Source organism: Protopterus annectens, chromosome 6.part0 (assembly GCF_019279795.1).
Source record: "Protopterus annectens isolate FY-2018-M chromosome 6.part0, PAN1.0, whole genome shotgun sequence".
NCBI lineage: Eukaryota > Metazoa > Chordata > Ceratodontiformes > Protopteridae > Protopterus > Protopterus annectens.
The window spans coordinates 668,635,763-668,655,499 of NC_056737.1; the positions used below are offsets into that span (position 1 = coordinate 668,635,763).

General features: G+C 40.0%; 1 protein-coding gene across 4 annotated transcripts in view; it reads right to left on the minus strand.

Annotated features, from left to right (window-relative positions):
• The window catches only part of AKT1 (AKT serine/threonine kinase 1), a 1,868,331-nt gene that overhangs the window by 117,701 nt on the left and 1,730,893 nt on the right, over positions 1–19,737 (minus strand). For all 4 annotated transcript variants that reach the window (XM_044074354.1, XM_044074351.1, XM_044074355.1 and 1 more), the window contains one exon: positions 16,272–16,374. In XM_044074354.1, the coding sequence (XP_043930289.1) occupies positions 16,272–16,374 (103 nt within the window). The remainder of the gene's footprint in view (positions 1–16,271; positions 16,375–19,737) is intronic.

Below are 19,737 nucleotides of genomic sequence, written 5' to 3' on the forward strand. Positions count from 1 at the left end.
TGGGGGAAAATGAACTAGAAATTGATGTTAAGGAAGAACCAGATATTTTAAAATAAGTAGCCATAGCAACAATTAATGCTTTATCGAACAACAATCACCTGGCATTGATGGTATTCCAAATGAATTAATCAAAGGCTCAGAAGGTGCTATCTTCATGGCCTTCACTTGACTGTCTCAACAGATCTGGAAGAGAAAAACATGGCCAACCGACTGGAGAAGATCACTATTCATACCTATACAAAAGAAAGGCAATGCTAAGGACTGTAACAACTACAGAATGTTTGCATTAATTCCACACACCAGCAAAATACTGCTGAAAATACAACAAAGGCTACAATCATATGTTGAACAAGAATCGCCTAAAGTTCATGCTGGTTTCAGAAAAGATCAAGGAACAAGAGACATTACTGCCAATGTTAGATGGATATTGGAGAAGAGCAAAGAATACCAAAAGCCTGTATACTTTTGCTTCATTATCTATAGCGAAGCTTTTGACTGTGTGGATCATGATAAACTATGGAGAACTCTAGCACAAATGGGAATACCCAAACACAACTCACCTGATAAAGAGCCTTTATGAAAATTAAGAAGCTGCAGTGAGAACTGAATATGGCAATCCTGACTGGTTTCTAATAGGACATGGTGTCAGGCAAGGATGCATCTTGTCACCTTACCTGTTCAACCTTTATGGTGAAGCCATCTTCAGAAAAGCAAATTTGGAAGAAGATACCATTGCTTTTAAAGTTGGCAGATGAAATATAAAGAACCCGTGCTATGCAGATGACAACGTTCATCACCAGCAGCAAAGAAGACATGCTGTAACTATTGAGAAAAGTTAAAGCCAAAAGTCATAACATGGGATTTGAACTGAGGATAAACAAGACGATAAACAAGATTACGAACAAAGAACATGACAAAGATTTTAATCTTGAAGATGACAGAATAGAAGTTGTAAAGAATTTTAATCGCTTGGACTCTTTTGTAAACATGGAAACAACCAGCAGGGAAGAAATACTTTGCTGAACAGCACTTCTACAATGAAGGCTCTCGACAAAGTATTCAAAAGCAAGGAAATAACACTTAAAATGAAGATCAGACTTGTTATGGATGTGAAAGCTGAACACTACAGAAATGGAACAGAAAGAAGATTGACTTATTTGAACTTTGGTGCTGGAGAAGGATTCTATGCATGCAGTGCACCATCAGAAGAATTAAATCGATTTTGGAATTTTGGAAGAGATCAAAACGGCTATGTCACTCGAAGCCTAAATGATAAAGTTATAACAGTCTTATTTCGGTCATACCATCAGAAGTGAGAGATCACTGGAGAAGGGCATTATGTTTGGAAAGATCGATGGAACCAGGAAAAGAGGGAGATCTGCAACCAGATGGTGGGACACACTGATGACAACCACAGAAATTATGCTGAAGGACCTCGCCGGACTAGCATGGAACCTATTTCTTTTTGGATCCTTATTTCATCAAGTTGCTAGGACTCAAACCTGAGTCGATGGCAACTAGAGAGACACATACATGCTTGTTTTTCTGTTTCTTTTTGACAGGAAAAATAGGACTATTCGTGTTACTAATGGCAGCAACTGCTTTCCCAGGGATGGGCACAGCATTCTGACAAAACAAGGAAAACTTTCCAAATTCCTTCTCCCAGGATCGACAAGAATGGCTTTCTCTTGTTCAATGTGGGGACTCAAACAGCCTCAGAAGACATGGCTAACCCTTGGTCCAGAGTGGCTGTAGGCCAGAGGGATTAGGGGCAAATGGTGGCAAAGGTTGTTTGCTTAATTTTTTTTTTTTTTATAGCTGGAAGAAGGACCAACCATGGGACCTGTAGTCTATCCCATGGTCATATCGAAAATCATGCCTCTTTCCTGGGGAAGATGAAAAGTAATTGCCGTTTAATACTACCAGCCCACAAAAGTTACCTTTTTGACAGAAAATACACAGTATAAAGCATTTAAACATTATGTCAGCCCCACAAAAGTAATATAAAGAATTTCTGCACAGAAAAAAAGTTTTACCTGCTTTATACTACTTTTTAAATGGACAGGAAAAAAATTGAGCGCTCTGTTTAAAAGTATGTTACAGTCTTGAGACAGTCCATTAAAACAAAACACTCCTAGCATTAAAATAACTTTCCTGAATAGGAAAGTAATAAAATATCAACAAAATTAGGAAAATGAAAGTTTTCCCCCCACAGGAGACATATGCCCAGCAAAGGAAAGCACAAAGTGACTGGTGATCCTTGAAAGCTTCAGAGGAGCATATTCTTTGGTGTCAGTAACGCTCTGAAGGGCTTCACACCCAAACTTATCTTTTAGTCAGCTCAAGCTGACTGACACACTAGGCTTGTGGAAGGTGCCCTGAAGCTTTGGAAACTGGCTGGATGTTATATCTTTTGCAGGACATAATCCATATAGCCAAGGTATTGCAGCAGTGATCAACATGACTAACATCCATCATTCTCTTTCTCTCTCTCTATGGGTCCCTGTAAGAAGCTTGAGTTTTCAGAAACTTGAAATTCATATTGTCAAAAAGATACGATGGAGTTTCTGAAAACTCAAAGTTTTTGAATGGAGATCACAGTACAGTGGGGATCAGGGAATTTACCCTTTTCCCCAATGTAGTGTGATCTCAGAATTGGTATATATAAAATGCAGGGTGTGTGTGTGTGAGCATAGAAAAAAAGTAGATTTTGTTTTTTTGAAGTTTGAGTTTTCTGAAACTCGATCATATTATCTCGACATATAAATTTCGAGTTTCTCTAAACTGGAGCTACTGACACAGACCCACATATATATATATATATATATATATATATATACACACATACTGACACAGACCCACATATATACATATATATATATATACATATATATATATATATATATATATATATATATATATATATATATATATATGTATACATACAGACACACGTTTATGCAAATGTGTATATATCTATATACACATTTATGCAAAAGTCATATATATATATATATATATATATATATATATATATATACACACACACACATACACACACATTTTTTATACAAGACATGTAGATACATGGGATTATGCAAACGTTTTGAAATACCTTTACAACCTACAATTAATCATATCAAATATAATCAAGTCCCATCCAAATGAAAATCGAAAACCAGCTTTCCCTTCAGAGCAAAGGGGTAGAATTTGGCATTCTACTGTCCCTCCCAATACACACTCCTACAACTCTGGAATTTGCTTTCACATGGATCCTGCAGGGTAGCAAATATACCCATGCTCCAATTCAGAAGTTTCATTCAGATGGGACTTGGTAAGTTAGACTCAATAATCTAGCATTTTTAAAACCAATGTTAACTGAGACAGTCTAATAAATAAAACGCAATTTGTATAACTGCTGAAGCATTTTAGTTATGAAGTAGCAAAAGCTGAAGTATCTACGCATTGTTAAACTGTCTTTCTTGAACAGCATTCTATTGTGTGAAATAATATTCTGACAAACTAAAAGAAAATGAAGTAAGGCTGTCAAAAATTACCATGTAAACATCAAACAATAAATAATATGAAAGCTTTTCCTTTCAAAGATTTGTGACAAGACAACTTTTGAAGAGGTAATAGCAAACTGGTACTTGCCACTATGAAATACTTCTAGAGATGAAGAGGGATGCAAAATTCTGCAAACACAGTGAAGAAATAAATTTTCCTTCTGATGCCACTTATATATGATGGTTTCATGCACCAACAGAGGTATACAGAACAGTGCAAGAAGATCGCTGATGTTCTTCACAGGGACGGCTATAATGCTGGCTAAAAAGCTGACTGGTATTAAAAAGACAAACAGGAAGTACTTCAATACTACAATTTACTGTTGCAATGCCCCATTCTCAAAGAAAGTATAGCCAAGTAAGATATTTAGTATAGCAGAAGATTTTCAGGGAACACTGTAATACTAAACCATAACACAGATTCCAAAGCAGTTATGTTTGGTATGCTAATATATCAAAACATGCCTTGTATCCAACAAGGTACCCCCTTCAGCAGCTTCTCCCTGCTTCATTCATTTTGGTCATCCCACTGTCCCACCTCTCATCCACCACACAGTCTATCTGATTCTCCTTCCATTTGCGGACTTTAAGAGTGAACTGGTGCAGGTGTGGCTGGGTACTGTAAAGCCAAGTCTGTTCAGTCAGCTATAAAATTATGTAAAGCTCTGACCTCTCTTTTGAATATCTGCATTCACTTTAAAATTGTAAAATCTACAAATCTCAAATTGCATTTACCTGACAGCAGAGTATAACCTTCTATGTCATTCAGTTCACTTACCAGACTATCAAACTGTGATTAATATGCAAACATACACAAATATGTAACTGCAAAACAAAGTGTGTACTAAGATGCTTAAAAATGAAGACATGTCACTGCAGTATCTCTGTAAAAATGTTTTTTTATAGCACAGCATTTGAGCTGACAGAAACATATGCTAAAGAATAATAAGTGGTAAAACTATACAACATGAATGTTCTCCTGTAGTTATGGAAAATGGAAAAAAAACAGATAAATGAATGAGCCATACCATCTACTAAATGAAAAATGCTTACAATACAGTATAGAGAACAGGAGCCCTGAACACCTCTACAATTATTCTGGAGGTGAGGTTTTCTGTGAAAGTGTCTTTTTCAAGGCAGAACAATTCTTTTGAAATTGTTAAATAAATGAATGCCATACATCTTAGCTAGATTAAAAGTTAGTACAAACTTATCCCATTATATGTGAGGCTGGCAAAATTACCAAAATGAGGTCCTCTGAATCAGGCACATCCAATAACTGGACTACAATATTCTTCAAATTTCTCTGGCCTAATCCAGGTGTAACTTCTAGTGATAGCCTTCCTGGACATGGCACCTAGAGTTCTAGAAGAACATTAAAGTATATACCCCTATGCCGCCAGCAAATTTTCTGAGTCTTTGATTTTTGCATATACTCTTTCTGCACCTGTCCCATCACTTTGGCAAGGATCACATGTACTAAACTCACAGGCCTTATTACCAGTGTACATGAAGTATAACCTTTCTAACCAAACCCATTCAGCAACTTTACCTCTCTTTCCAAGACCACTGCCAAGATGAGATGCACTGTAAAGCTAAGTCTATTCAGTTAGCTTTAAAATGATGTAAAGGTCTGACATCTCTTCTGAATGTTTGTATGTAACAGCAGCGACTATTAAGTTTTAAGAAATTCTTAAAAAGTTTTAAACAAATGAAACATCTTGGCATTAAGCATTTTAGGTGAAGACAGCTCTGTATTGGACCAGTTATATAAATCTCCATATTAGTAACAGTTTCTTTAAAAGGTGAATTTTGAGGTACAGAGTCAAAAGATTGTAGCAAGTCCTCTTGGTCAGGATCAATAAACTGAATTGATTTTTGGGGATTTTTTTCCCACCCACTCTTCCATTTCTTGTTGTGCTCCAACCTTGATGGCTTTTTAGCTGCCAGTTCTTACTGTAAATTACACTTTAGAAGGTCCTCCCAGTGCTAATTCTACTGGGCACTCACAGCTCAAACTGATAAGGTGCTCCCATTAGACTTGTAAAGCTTGAGTTACGCCTCTGTTTCATGCCACAGCATTTCAATTAGTGCACATTGCAGTATTCAGTGTTAATCTGAATTGTATATTGTCCTTCTCTGCATTTTTTCCTTGTTTTAACAAACAGTCAACTGTTTGCATTTTACTTGTTATGGGGGCCTTACATTTTGTATGATCACTAACAATAGTGACCAAATTGTGAATTGTTGCAGGCTTGGAGCCTCGCTTACATTTCTACTGCACTTTTTTGGCTTGCATTTTATTTGGTCCAGGGGACCTTAATAGTATCGCTCACAACAGTTGGAGAATTGTGAATTACTACAGGATATGAAATAAATTTTATATATATATATATATATATATATATATATATATATATATATGTATATATGTATGCATGTATGTATATATATATATATATATATATATATTACACCCGCACACACACCCACACACACACATATATATATATATATATATATATATATATCCATGCACACATATACATACACACACACACAGCATTTCTTTTTCAATTTACTAATTGAATTCCTCTCGATCTCATCTCCTATATCCTGTGTAGTGGTTTGCAGTGCCTTGTACAGACGCAGGCACTTCAAGTTGTAATTTTCATACAAAACTTTCTCTGCTATTTTCTCAAGCATCTACCAGAGAGTAGAGCTGCTAGTTTGCCCACTGAGAAGCATTACCCCAATACTATTTTAGATCAATCTGAGGCCTCTCACTCAGATTAACAACTCCAAACTTAGTTATAGACCTCTCTTGCACTCCCCTCATACAGCACAAAAAAAGAGGATCCACAGCCATGGATGTGCACTTTGCTACGGTCTCTACAGCCAGCCTTGTGGAAATGGGCATCCTGAGACAATGTACCAATTGTATAATGTTTAGCAACAATCACCTTATTCTTAAGCAGACTAATAGTATGTGACAGACATAATTACACAGTGTCTTGGGAGGCAAAGCTAATGTATACAGACACTGATATCTCCAAACAGTCTACTAGTAACACACACACACACAAACTACATGCTAGAACATGCCAGAGACCGAAATGTGTCATAAAGGTCCCCACACTATGGAATAAGGTCCCAATCCACGTGAAGCAGAGTTCATACCTGACCCTACTCAATCAAAACCTTGATCATTCAATGGGAAATCACAAATTCACCCCTGGTCTGGCTCCCATGTCTCCGATGGACAGAAGTTGACAGTAAGTATTGTCGACATACCCCCCCCCCCATAACCCTTGGCTACCTCCTTAATAACACGCCTCACAATTGATAGATATTATGTCAATTAAAATGCTTTTCCCCAATATACTGTGTATACAGTGAAAGGAAATGTGCAAGGCCAAACAGCAGTTTTCAAAATAATATGGCTTGCTTTGCAAGAACAGTTATTTATTGTACATGTTCAGCTTAGATATTAACAACATACAGCTGTGGGCTTTACTGTAAAGGCATCCTGTTATAGAAAAAAAAGGAAGTTGACTTTCTTGGCTTTCAGATGCAGAAATAAATAAATAAAATGCAGACAGGTCAAGTGATGCAAAGATGACGTGGAGAGACTTTTGTGAAGTCTTCAGATACAGAGAGGACCAAAAAAGGGAATGAAATAACCATGGACTTTTTCATGACAGACAGAAACCAGAAGAACAAATCACAAGGACATTAAAAATAACACTGGTTAAAAAGAGTATATAAACTGGACAGTATGCTTTCACTTGGGAGTGATATTTAGACTAAGTGTGCTTTAGTCTACTCATCTGTTTGGCTATGTTATAATAGAATTGAAATAGCTCTGAAAGAATTAACTGTTTGGCAATAATTTGTTCTAATACAAATAAAGAATACAGTAGTACGGAGTTTGCCTGGTCACTTTTGGACATTTCTTCAACCATATCAGCATGCAAGGTACTCTGGGACAAAACTGTGTTGGATTGCAAAGCTAGGTTTATAAAAAACCTGGTGATCACTAGCCTAGCATAAACCTATGAACACAAATTCATATATGCCGAGTTTCTTAAATGCAATCTAACCATACCTCAACTCCCTCCCATAAGTTGCCCTCAGCAACCTTTGAAACACTCTAGTAAGACACCACTCCCCAGAACACATGCAACCATGCCTAAACCTCTAAGCCCTTAAGGCAAACTACTACACAACCGAATATATAATCATCATTGGAGAAAATACTGAGAGACATACTGATGCCCTACTCACCAGGCTGAGCACGGAAACGGTCACAGTCATTTGACTATCATGGGAAAGGATCTGTAAGATCTCTCTCTCTCCATCTCTCTCCCACACACACACACACACACACACACACACACACACACACACACACACACACACAACACTGAACTACAAGTACTAGTATGATTCTGTCATAGTCGATGTGGGCATTAATAACTTGACACGTACCTCCCTGGACTATATGAAGAGACACATGAGAGAGAGCTTTCAGACAATTTATCCCAAGCAGGTATGAGCTTAGTACTGGGCAGCATTGCCTTCTCCAAGGATGACACCACAAAATAAACAGATTGATTAACAATTGGTGTAGTTACTGGTGTCATGATTGACAGACCATGCTGCTTTGCCAGGGATGGTCTGCACCTGTCCCCACTAAGCTTTCAGGTATTGGCCAAAACATTATCCACCCATATTAGTGTCTTTTTAGGTAATGCCAACCTGATAAACCTTCCAACACAGTAAATTCTATTTAAGATAAAATAAATGTGTTATTGCTCAATGCTAGGATTCTCAGCAAGAAGTTCCACTCCCTGGAAGCAGCATGCCTCACCCTGGTGTGTGTTGATATCTCTGCAGTTACTGAGATACAGTTTAAAGCCACAGAAGGCACTTGTGCACAACTTCCACACATTTAGACCAGCTACCACATAAGAAGGAACAAGGGGTGGAGGTGCACCAATCTACACAAAAAGTACACACCTGAGCTACTCCAAGTCCATCTAACCTTAAACAAAGTCTCATACCATATCCTTGCTAACTACAGATCACCATCTATGACCCAGGGTAACCATAACATGTGCTTGAATATACTGGAGTCATTCTTTATTCAATCCAACACCATATTCATGGGTGATTTCAACTATCCCAATATAAACTGGGATACATACACAACCACAAACATGAAGGCTCAAAGATTCCTGGATTTTGTCAATGCAAACACCCGGGAAAATACTGTTTACACACCTATCAGGACTACAGATGTCCTAGATCTAGTACTCACTAATATGAGGGAATGTTCCACCCCCCCCCCCCAAGTGTAACAGACCCATAAGTTTGACTAGTCTTATAAGCAAGGCCATGAAATAAATTATCATAGACCTGATAAAAATATAGGAAATCTTCAAACACTGGACCCATCCCAGCTCAGTTTCATCAAGGGCAGGTCATGCCTACTAAACCTGGAGGACTTCTTCGATATGATCACTACAGCCATGGACGAGGGCAAAATGGTGTGCACTGCCCACTGCAACATGACAAAGGGATTTGACACAACACCTCACTCGGGTATTAAAAGACAAACTCACACATTTAAGCATAAACCCCTGTGTTACCTGATGGATAAGCAAATGGCTCATGGGAGGGCTGCTACTAGTGGTATCCCCACGGGGCTTGGTACTGGGACCTCTCTTTGGACTATACCTTTCTGAAGTCAAAGCAAATGTAGAGGGCCTTTGGCTGAACAAATTTGCTGACAAATGCAAGCTGGGTGCAATCAGCCTTTACAAGCCTAGCCCACAGAAGTGCCCTGGCATCATGCCGCCTGACATTAGTTCCCAGTGCCTCTATCAAGTAGAGCCACTGGAGTGATCCCTGAGGTGAACTTTCTATTTCCCATCCACTCATCAAGATTTCTCTTGAAGACGACCAGTGAGATGCTCTGCTTGACATGAATAGGAGTCTATTCCAGAGCATGGGCAGTTTCTGGGTTATGAATCTGTCCCTCCAGCATGTTCTATTGATTGTGGTAATGAGGCTGAGGTCTCTGGAGTGTGTGGTGTGGAGGGATTGTGATTTCTTTATACATTTCTAACAGTGCTGGGTCAGACATGGCTTTATAAGTCAAGCAGAGATCGCCTCTTAGTAGACGATATGAGACAGAGAACAGCTGGAGTTTGAGTCTGTCTGTGTAGGACATGTGTTTAAGGCTTAGGATCCTCTTCGTGAGATACTTTTGTGGCCTTTCCAGATGTTGCATGCGTCTAGTAAGGTACATGTCAAATGGGGCATTATACCTGATGATTGGCCTAATGAGGCAAGAGTACAGAGAGATGATGACCTCCTTCTTTCTGGATGCAAAACCCTTGGTAATGAGATGCGCCACACAGGACTTTCTGACCACAGTGGCAATGTGGTGGTCAAAGGAGAGGTTGCTGTCAACCTGTGTCCCCAGACCTCTTATAACGCCTTCAGTGTTCAGTGGGCTCCCATCGATGTGGTAATTAGTGGGAACTGAGTTTTTCTCAGAGGGGATGACAACGCATTTTTTGGCATTAAGCTTAAGGCCATGGTTTTGACACCAGTCATTGGTCTCAGTGAGGCCTTTTTGTAGGATGTTTACATCACTCGGGGAGTTAATAATGGCTCCCAGCTTGCATTCGTCTGTGAACCTGAAATAGATGCCAAACAGGAGAGGAACCAGGAAAATTCCCTGTGGGACTCCACTCATGACTTGTCAGCAGTCTGACTTGGAGTCTGCTACTTTCACACTGTGGACTCTATCTGTGAGCCAATTTGCATCCCACCTAGTGATATAGGGGTTGATGCCTAGTTTGATGAGTTTATCAATAATTCCTCAGTGGGGAATGGTGCTAAAGGCCTTGGCCAGATCGAGGTAGGCTGTATGAACTGCCTTGCCCTCATCCACAGCTCTGGTGACTGACTCAAAGAAGTCAACCAGGTTGAGCAGGCATGCTCTACCTTTCACAAAACCAAATTGCGTGGGATCTAGAGTTTGGAGATTCCCTATATCCTTGTTAATTAGGTCCATGATGATGTGCACTATAGCCTTACATATCAGACTCATTAGGCTAATGGGGCGATAATTCCCAGGGTCTGTAGTCGCTCCCCCTTTATGGTGAGGGATGACTGTAGCAGTGCGCCATTCAGTAGGGACAAAGCCTGAAGTGACTATGTGATTGAACCGGGCACACAGATGTGGTGCCAATTTACTGTGTAGTTCATACAGAACACATCCAGGGACATTGTCGGGTCCCATGGAAGCTGTATTCTTGGCCTTGGACAATGCAGCTTTAACCTTTGCTGCAGTAATGCTGGGTGCCTGGCAATCCTCCAGTACTGTGATTGGTCCTTTGGGGGGGTGAGAGAGGGGTAAAGTTGGCACTGAATCTGTCGGCCAGTATGTTGGCAATATCTGTTGGCTTAGTATAGGAGGTACCATTGTGCAGCAACTCAGAGCAAACCTGGGTATTGCCATGGAGATTCTTGATATAACTATAGAAGGCTTTGTGGCTGTTTTTAGTGTCTGTCGCAATTCTGCCTTCATAACTGGCTTTAGAGGTTTTGATGAGGTATCTGAACTTTTTGTTGAGGCTAATAAGGGAGTTATTCCAGTCTTGGGACTTCATCTTTTTCTGCAACAGTTTCTTCCTTCTGTTGTAGTTTATTAATGGCAGGGGACCACCAGATTGGCTTCCTTTTTTTGGAGGAAAACGTCTTGGTTCTGTTGGGTATGGCTAGTTCCATGCATTTATGTACGTGTTCGTACAGTGCATCGGGTGTATGATTCGGCAGTCATGCATCTATTTTCCATTGACATGAGTGCCGTGAAGTTAGCCACCTCTGTTTTCAGGAGCCCAAAGTCAGCTTTAGAGATGTTCTTCATCGTGGTTACCTTTGCGGGGGGTGTGGGTGAGATGTGGATTTCCATGGTGATTAGTTTGTAGTCTGATCTAACCAGGGAGGAATTGACTATTGGTGTAGAGCAACGGTTGCCCATGTTAATAATAACCAGGTCAAGGATGTTGCTTCCTCTAGTGGGGGTAAAAATGAGCTGGTCCAGGGCATTGGAATTGAGCGTTGGGCCAGTGTATTGGTGCATGAGTAGTTTTCCCAGTTGACTGAAGGGTAGTTGAAGTCACCTAGTATGAGAGTGTTGGGTTGGACCCTAATAGTTTCCAGGGTACTTAGGAACATGGAGTGAGTCTTAAGACATCGATGGGGAACTATAGCAGGCTACGACCTGAATCGCCATCTTACCCAGTGTTAGTTGTACCTGAAGTATCTCAGATGCGTTATGCTGGGCTACTAGTCTGTAGGTGTGCATATCATTTATCAATATGGAGACACCACCATCTTTGGAGCTTCGGTCCATGTTTTGGGGCCGAAAGGTGTGGAATGAGTTGCAGCCTGGTACCGCAGGGGTGCTTTCTGCTGCTTTAAACCAGGTCTCCGTTACAGCACAAATGTCAATGTTCTCCATTTTGAGGAGTGCTTCGAGCAAGTGCATCTTGAGATTTAAAACTTCTAGCTTTGAGCAGCATGACCCTCAGATTGCATTTATTTATAGCTGTTACGGTGGTAATTTGGTCTTTGGAACATCACCTAAAAAAGGCACTATAGGGGTGGCAAGAGCCTTAGCCAGTATCTGGAAACCCAGAGGTGATAGATGCAGGCCATCTCTGGCAAAGCATCGAGGTCGGTCAATCATGTCATCCTAAGCAGACAGTAACTGGATTCCCTTAGAATGACACCAGAAATTTAGGCAACTGTTTAAGTCAATCATTTTCTGCTTGTACTGCAGTATTCTGGGCAACGGTAGGATGCTGCTTAGGGCTAGGGTCATACCTGCCTGGGCCACAATCAGAGACCTCTTCCATGTCTCTTTTCATGTAGTCCAGGGAGGTGCATTTCAGGTCATTCACACCCACATGGACAGTGACATTCATACTTGCACTTGTTGTGGAGTGACCTGAGTGTGTGTGTGTGTCAGATTCTGGCACCTGATAGACAGCTGACTGTTACCTTCTTCTTAATCAACCTAGTGAGAGGGACATCAGTGTGCCTCACTATCGAGTCACCTATGATTAGTGTATTGGGCAAGCTGTTTTGCCTTAGGGGCTTAGGTTGAGGGGCACACTGTGTAGGTGAGCTGTGTGTCTTGTGGTCTGTACCGTGTAGTGGTGGTCAAGTGTGTTTCTGCCTTGGAGGTCTCTGCTGTTTGACAGCCTCCACAAAGGTGGGTGTGTGGTTTGCATTTTTATGTGAGAGCTGTGATGGTGGTGTTCTGGAGGGCTATATGTTGCATGTGGTGTGGTGCAGGTGTTGACCTTCTCCTCTTGACCAGCTATTTCAGTCTTGGCTTGGGAGTGTATGGCTTCCAATTTGGATATATAAGTGCATCTCTCCAAGTCTGAGTGTTGGGAGGTAAGAGGACAGGGTTGTCTGTGCACATGAAGCAGTTGCTACACTGCCTCAGAATGCCCAGGTTCACCAGGTTAATAGGAGAAAAAGCACAGGGAATTGACCTTTAGACATGCCAGGAGGGATGGTCATTATTACTATATGTAGACCCTGAAAATTTAAAGATGAAGTATTTAAGCAGATATTCTAAATTTAGAAAGAAATCAAGCAGTACTTACTGAAAAATAAATAATTAGCTTGTCAAGAATGATGAAAAGAGGGGAGTTGCATGAGTGGCTACTACTAATGCTGGTCTAAGCACAGCTGCATTCTGTTAGGATATACTCCTTTGCTTCTTCTCTCATCAGAAGCAAAATGTTAGCACCAATCCCAAGAAGAGAAGCAGGCCATGGCATGTTTGGTGAGTCACAATCTTATTCCAGATGATGCAAGGGTCTGCAGGCTTGTAGCCTTTTTCTGGTAGATGCCTCAAATAGCAACCAGACCAGTCGGGTACATTAAAGCACAGGCACTCGCTCTCCATCTAGAAAGAGTCAGGAATCAATGCACTCTGCTCCTACTCTTACCAGGATCAGAATATAAGCACAGATTCCATGCTGTCACCTATAAAGCAGTTATTAAGCTTTCTGGTGATCAACAGTCACCAGGAAATAATGTAACTGCACTCCTCTCACCAGGAGCAAACAGAAGCACTAATCCCAAGATGACTACTGAGAGGCAAAATACGTGGTTCTCCAATAACTGGTGGTCTTGCAATAGATGCTTACAGGTAAGATGAAAAAAATAGTTTATCCTAAACACTGCAGTGTGCACTACAAGAGTTAGATTTGAAAGTAGGTAACTTAAGTTTTACCTGTCTAAAAATTTAAGTTTTAGTGGAGAGTCACTATTTTTAAAACAGCAAGATATATTTGAAAGGGGGTGGTCATTTTTGTATTCTGGTACTATGAAATACAGTAGGATGGCCAATAAATTTAAATAGATGAAGGGGAGTGATTTCACAAAATGATAACTTTGTGCTTACTCACACCAGCCAGTAAAAGCTGTAGATATTCTCCAGGAGGGTTTGACACAGACAAATAACTGACCACAGAGCCACAGCCTAAAACATAATGCAAAATATACATAATTATATCTTTTGGGAGGACAGCCACCATTGTAAATTACAACACTGACAACACTCCACTAAGAGGATGCCCACTGTAAGGGATTTGAACTCAGGTTGACAGTAACCTGAACTTTGATCAGCATGTGTCCATGGTGGTGAGAAAATCCTTCTACACAGCATAACTTTTAAGTAAGGGCATGGCACCAGATCTAAGGACATCATAGTCCCACTAAACTCAGCCCTCATTTGGCCAGAAATAGAGTACAATGCACCCTTTCTCATGTACCTGACCAGGCATTTGTATCAGCTGGAGTGGCCACAGAGGTTCCTCACTAAAAGAATACAGGGTGTAAATAACATGTCTTATGCCAACCTGCCTTAAAGCCCTGTCCCATACTGTCTCCTACAGACTAATGAGGGGTGGTCTATGCCTAACCTACAAGGCATTCTGTGACATAGCTCTGATGGATCTGCTATAACATTCACAAAATAAACAGCAACTGAATTACTCAATCTAAGGATCTAAACTCATCTGTGACACAAACAAATTATGTCAAGAGGTAGAGGTGTGTGCCTCAGAAATTACCCCTTCTCTGGAACAGACTCCATATTCATGTGAAGCATGGCTCTTCCCTAAGCCTATTTAAACCCAATTTATGACCAACAGATGGGAAATCACAAATTCACCCCTGACTTGTCACCGGTGTCCCTTATGGAACATTGATAATCGGGAAAATTGGGGCATGAATGGCCAGGCTTAAAAAAGCTACACAGCCGTTAGCCTAATAAGCTCCTATAATCATACAAAGGGTGTTTTTATGAGGGATGGATAAATAATTAATTATCTTTAGAAGATAAACGACAACCTGCTTTTCTCTTTTCTCATCATGGACTTTTTTTAAGATGTCAGTGTTGATATGTGTGAAGTGATCACAAAGATGGACATGGACTATCTTTGTAAGACAAACAATGCACATTCCTGCTGCTGGTTCAAAACTGACATTAAGTAATATGTTCTCCAACAGCCTGTAATTAGTGTATGGCATAAACAGCTCTGGAGAATTGGTACCTGGTTAAACTGTGGTAAAAGCCTCTACTATTATAAAAGGCTCTTCCACAATTGTAGAGTCCAGACTTTGGCTCTTTTCAACCTTTCTAAATAATACATGGAGTGATCCAAGCAGGCAGTGACAAGCCTAAATGTTTTTGTTTACATGGCTGAAGCATGAATGTGGGTGAAAATCTTCAGGTAACTTCAGAGGCAGGCTGAAGTCCCTGTTGTGGGCAGATGCCCCAGCACGAATACCTTCCAAAATGATTTTTTATGAGAATCTATACACTCTTGTGCTCCTTACTTTTTATGGAGACTTTCAGATTTCATCTCCGAAACCTCTTCCCTTTTATGCATCTCTTCAAGAGCTCCTAAAGATTGAAGTCACTGCACTATTCAATTAACGAGGCAAGATCCTAAACCATCAATCTACTGGCTAACAAACTAAAATGTCAAAATGGCAACCAACAGCAATGAAAATGTTAATACTACTTCTGAACTGAAATGCCAAACTATCAAGTAATAAAGTAGCATAAATCTTCAAACATCATCCACTGGGCTGACGTATATGGAGTAATAGCCTGATTCTGTAGCAGATACATTTAATGACTCACAACAAAAAGTATTTCAATTAAAAGTATCACCATTATTAAAAAAAAAAAACACTAATAAATGCATTCATCAGCAGTACTCCCTGGAATCGTTAAACAATAAAATGGCAATGCTCAAAACTGCCTTAGCTATAAACAGATTGTTGTACGTAGTTGTGATTAGAGTGGAAGTTTTCATTAACTTTTACTTTGTCCAAGTTCAACAGGGATTAAACTTGAACTTTTTGCATTATGCTGCATTAGCTGAAGACTGCACAGTTTAAGTAATGACTGTAATCAGGAATTCTTCAAAATCTCAATGACTTATATGTGACATGACTGCATGCTTTTACATCAGCAAAAATTTCAAAATAAAAAGATACGATTGGGAATTTTACATGTGCAAGGCATGACACTGACTACCATCAATGGAACCCATATTCCAGTTTTGTTTAATGGATACTCCAGAATACCTTGATCTGGCGGCGTGATGGTTATAGTTTCTGCTGTAAATTCTTCATCAAAGTATCTTGTGTCTGTCTCGGAAGTGACCTGTGGCTTAAATGGTGGAATAAGCTGTACGACAAAGAAAAACATCATTAAGTCATTGTCAGGATATGGATATGATTATAACAATTAATTTAGAAAACACTAGCAGTAAGATTGACACTGCTACATACACAACCTCAACAACACATCTAAAGTCTGAAGCTATCAGTTTTACTAGAAACATTACAGGTGCATGACAAGTTGCAATAATAAGATTAAATTAACAAGAACATATGAACAAGTTAAAATTTAGACATGGGTGCATAGTGTAATGCTGGAAGACACCTTTGAAGTGGTGGCGTTTAATGGCAGAGTTGTCTGAACAATGTTATTATGGCACCAAATAAACCACTTGTCAAACACTACTGTCATGTGAACAGAAAAAAATTGTACCATACCCTGTTTCAAAATGCAGCACTTGAGGAAGCTAATTCATTTAATATTTTGGATTGTTTGGTTTATGAGATTCTAGAAATGGTAAAATGAATTTACTGGGTAAAAGTAAAGACAGACAGCATTCCTGTAGTCAGTATGAACACAGTTGCACAGTCTCATAGAAATCCCAACTAGAGAACAGAGCAATAGCAACACATTCTTTCGTGACTATATTGATTTATAGTCCACGGAAATTTGACAAGAAAATAAGACAGGCAAATAAATTATGCTACAAAGCCAGTTACAAGCTCCAAAAAGTAACAGTAAGCTTTCAGGAAAAGACACAAGAACAAACTGACATGTATGGAAAGCCTACACGTCATTAATAAGAAATTAGTGCCAACACAATGGTGAACTGCATACTCCCAATGTTGCAAAGAAAGACCAGATTTGCATTTGTATTAATAGGCAAGATCTGAGTAAAGTGACAGAAGAAAGCATTACCTTCTTCCCACAGATGAAGTTGTCTCAACAACACTACCTTCTTTTCAAATCAAGAAGCGAACTAGGGATGGATTCTAGTAGACAAATCAAGATGAAGCAAAGCCATTATGAAGGTGCAGATTTCTTAGATTTCCATTCGGCATTTCAACAGAACCAGAGAACCACAGATGATCTGAAGTGGTACCGGAAAAATATGTGAGAACTTGGAAGGGATTATAAACATAAGTGGTGATTTACTAGTGTGGGATAAGACACAAGATGAGCATGACAACAGACTGTCTTACATTATTCAGCAGCTTTATCAATGAGATTTCAAGTTGAACAGCAGCATCTATAAAACAGTGAAAGTCTGAAATAAATGGGTCATATTCTAACATCAGAGTAGGCTGATGTCTGATACAAAGAGCACTTGTACAAATGTCAAAGCCAGAATGCTCAAACAATACAGAGACATCTTGGAGTGATGCTGTATCATGCAAAGTTTGTACCCAAGAAAGCTTGTCAAGTAGCATGTAGCCTGAGACCAGAGGTATGAACAAGAAAATAATTATGAAATGTTCAACAGATTAGCTACAAAAACATTAACATACTGTTATGTTAAATAAGCCATTTGCATTGTAAGCAGATGATACAGAACAATACGCAAAACTAGAATTTCACAACAGACCTGGTATCTATGGTTCAAAAGCAGTTTATAGATGCTTAAACAGAACTGTTAGCAACAACGAAGTGACAAACTACATAAAAGTGTCAATGCTGAAGTACAGGTGTAAGCAGATCATAAAATCCTGAAACTCGAAGTAAAAACAAGACAAACTCTAATCGGAAAGAAGCCAAAAGATCGATATACCATATGTCAAACAGTTAAATTGTTCCAAACATGAGCAAGTACGCTAAAAGCACAGCAATTTATTAAGCTCAAAAATACAGCTTTTCGTCGGCGACTCCTCACCAACTTCTTCAGAATACTAAAATACATCACCACTGACGTGGCATGTTTAAATACTACAATCAAATCACATGATAACAACACTGTCTCCTTCAGTTAAAGTTGAGATTCAAATTAAACCTTGTAAAACATAAAACCAACCTTGGCCAACTACTCCAATTGACTCAGGATCAAAAAGCTATGCTGACAAATCAGGCAGCCACCACATCTTGTATTATTGGAACTTAAAAAACATTACATAATAAATCCCTACAGGTTAAACTAGATAGTCACAATGCATGTTAAATGACAATGGGCCAGATTCACGAAGGCTTGCACGGAGTCTAAGAGTAGTGTAAGACTCCATGCAGCCTTCGCGATCCAGGAACAGCCCAAAGTCCGTGTAAGAGTCAAGCTAAAACGGCTCTTACACGGAGTGGGCGTGGATAAGCTAATCAACCCACTTGCAGCCGAATAGCATGCAAATGAGGCTGATTAGCGATCCAGGAAGCCCAAAACAGCTTGTGTAAGAGCCGTTTTAGCTGCAGAAATGTACTCAGTTGACAACTGAGTAAGTTTCTGCAAACACGGCAATGGAGCCATGTCAGCTCCAAATAAAGGGTGCATATGTGATAGGCAGCATGCCAATGGCCAAATATGTGGCCATTGGCAAGGTGACCCCCATGCAAATATATTAAAAATATAAATTTTTTTTTTTCGGCGATTGCCGATGTTTAAACCCAGCAGCCCCAAGAACGGGCTGCGTTGCATAGAACATAAAAACGAAGGTTTTAAACCCACAAATTTAGGTTTTATGCAATACATGGAATGTCAATGGAGGGACCAGCAGAGCAAAACCAACATGGCCACCGTGTAGTGGTTGCTAAGGGGGGAAGCTGAGTCTAAGAGATGTAACTAAGCATTAGTAGGCAATCTGATGCAAATGAGTGTAAGGATACTGAATTCCACTGTCACATAGCAAATGAGCACATTCTGAGTAGTGTAAGAGTTACATACGGGGAGGAACAGAGTAGGAGATAGGTGACATCACAGGGGAATGGTAGAAAGAGATGCAGTTCATTGGAGGTTAGAGTTACATGACAGATGTCAGACAGATATCAAGGAAAGAGGTGTGCCACTAAGTAAACATGAGAAAGTCAAGAAATGGAAGGTGTACACTGTTGCCTACACCAAAGTTTCTTGCTGGACGGTATGCGCGTGCGCGCCACGGCCGAGTAAGGCAGTGTGCGCGCGTGTAAGGCAGTGTGTGGCGTGTAAGGCAGACTCAGCATGTGGGAGCGTGTTGGGAGATGTTTAACATCGTGTGCGCGGGCGTGCACGTGTTTAAAACCAAATAAGCAGATTCTGAACTGTGTAAGTATGTGTGCGTGTAAGCCACTGTGAGCGTGTTTCTGCTGGTTTGCACACGGCTCCACCCTGAGGAAACAGAAAGGAAAAAGGAAGCAACAGATGTAGTAGGAAGTTAGCAGGGAATACTGCTGGAGCTAGCAGGTGAAAACAATTAGATGCAGGCAATTACACAGGCAGAATACTAGGCCAGCCCAGCACTTAAAACTCTGCAA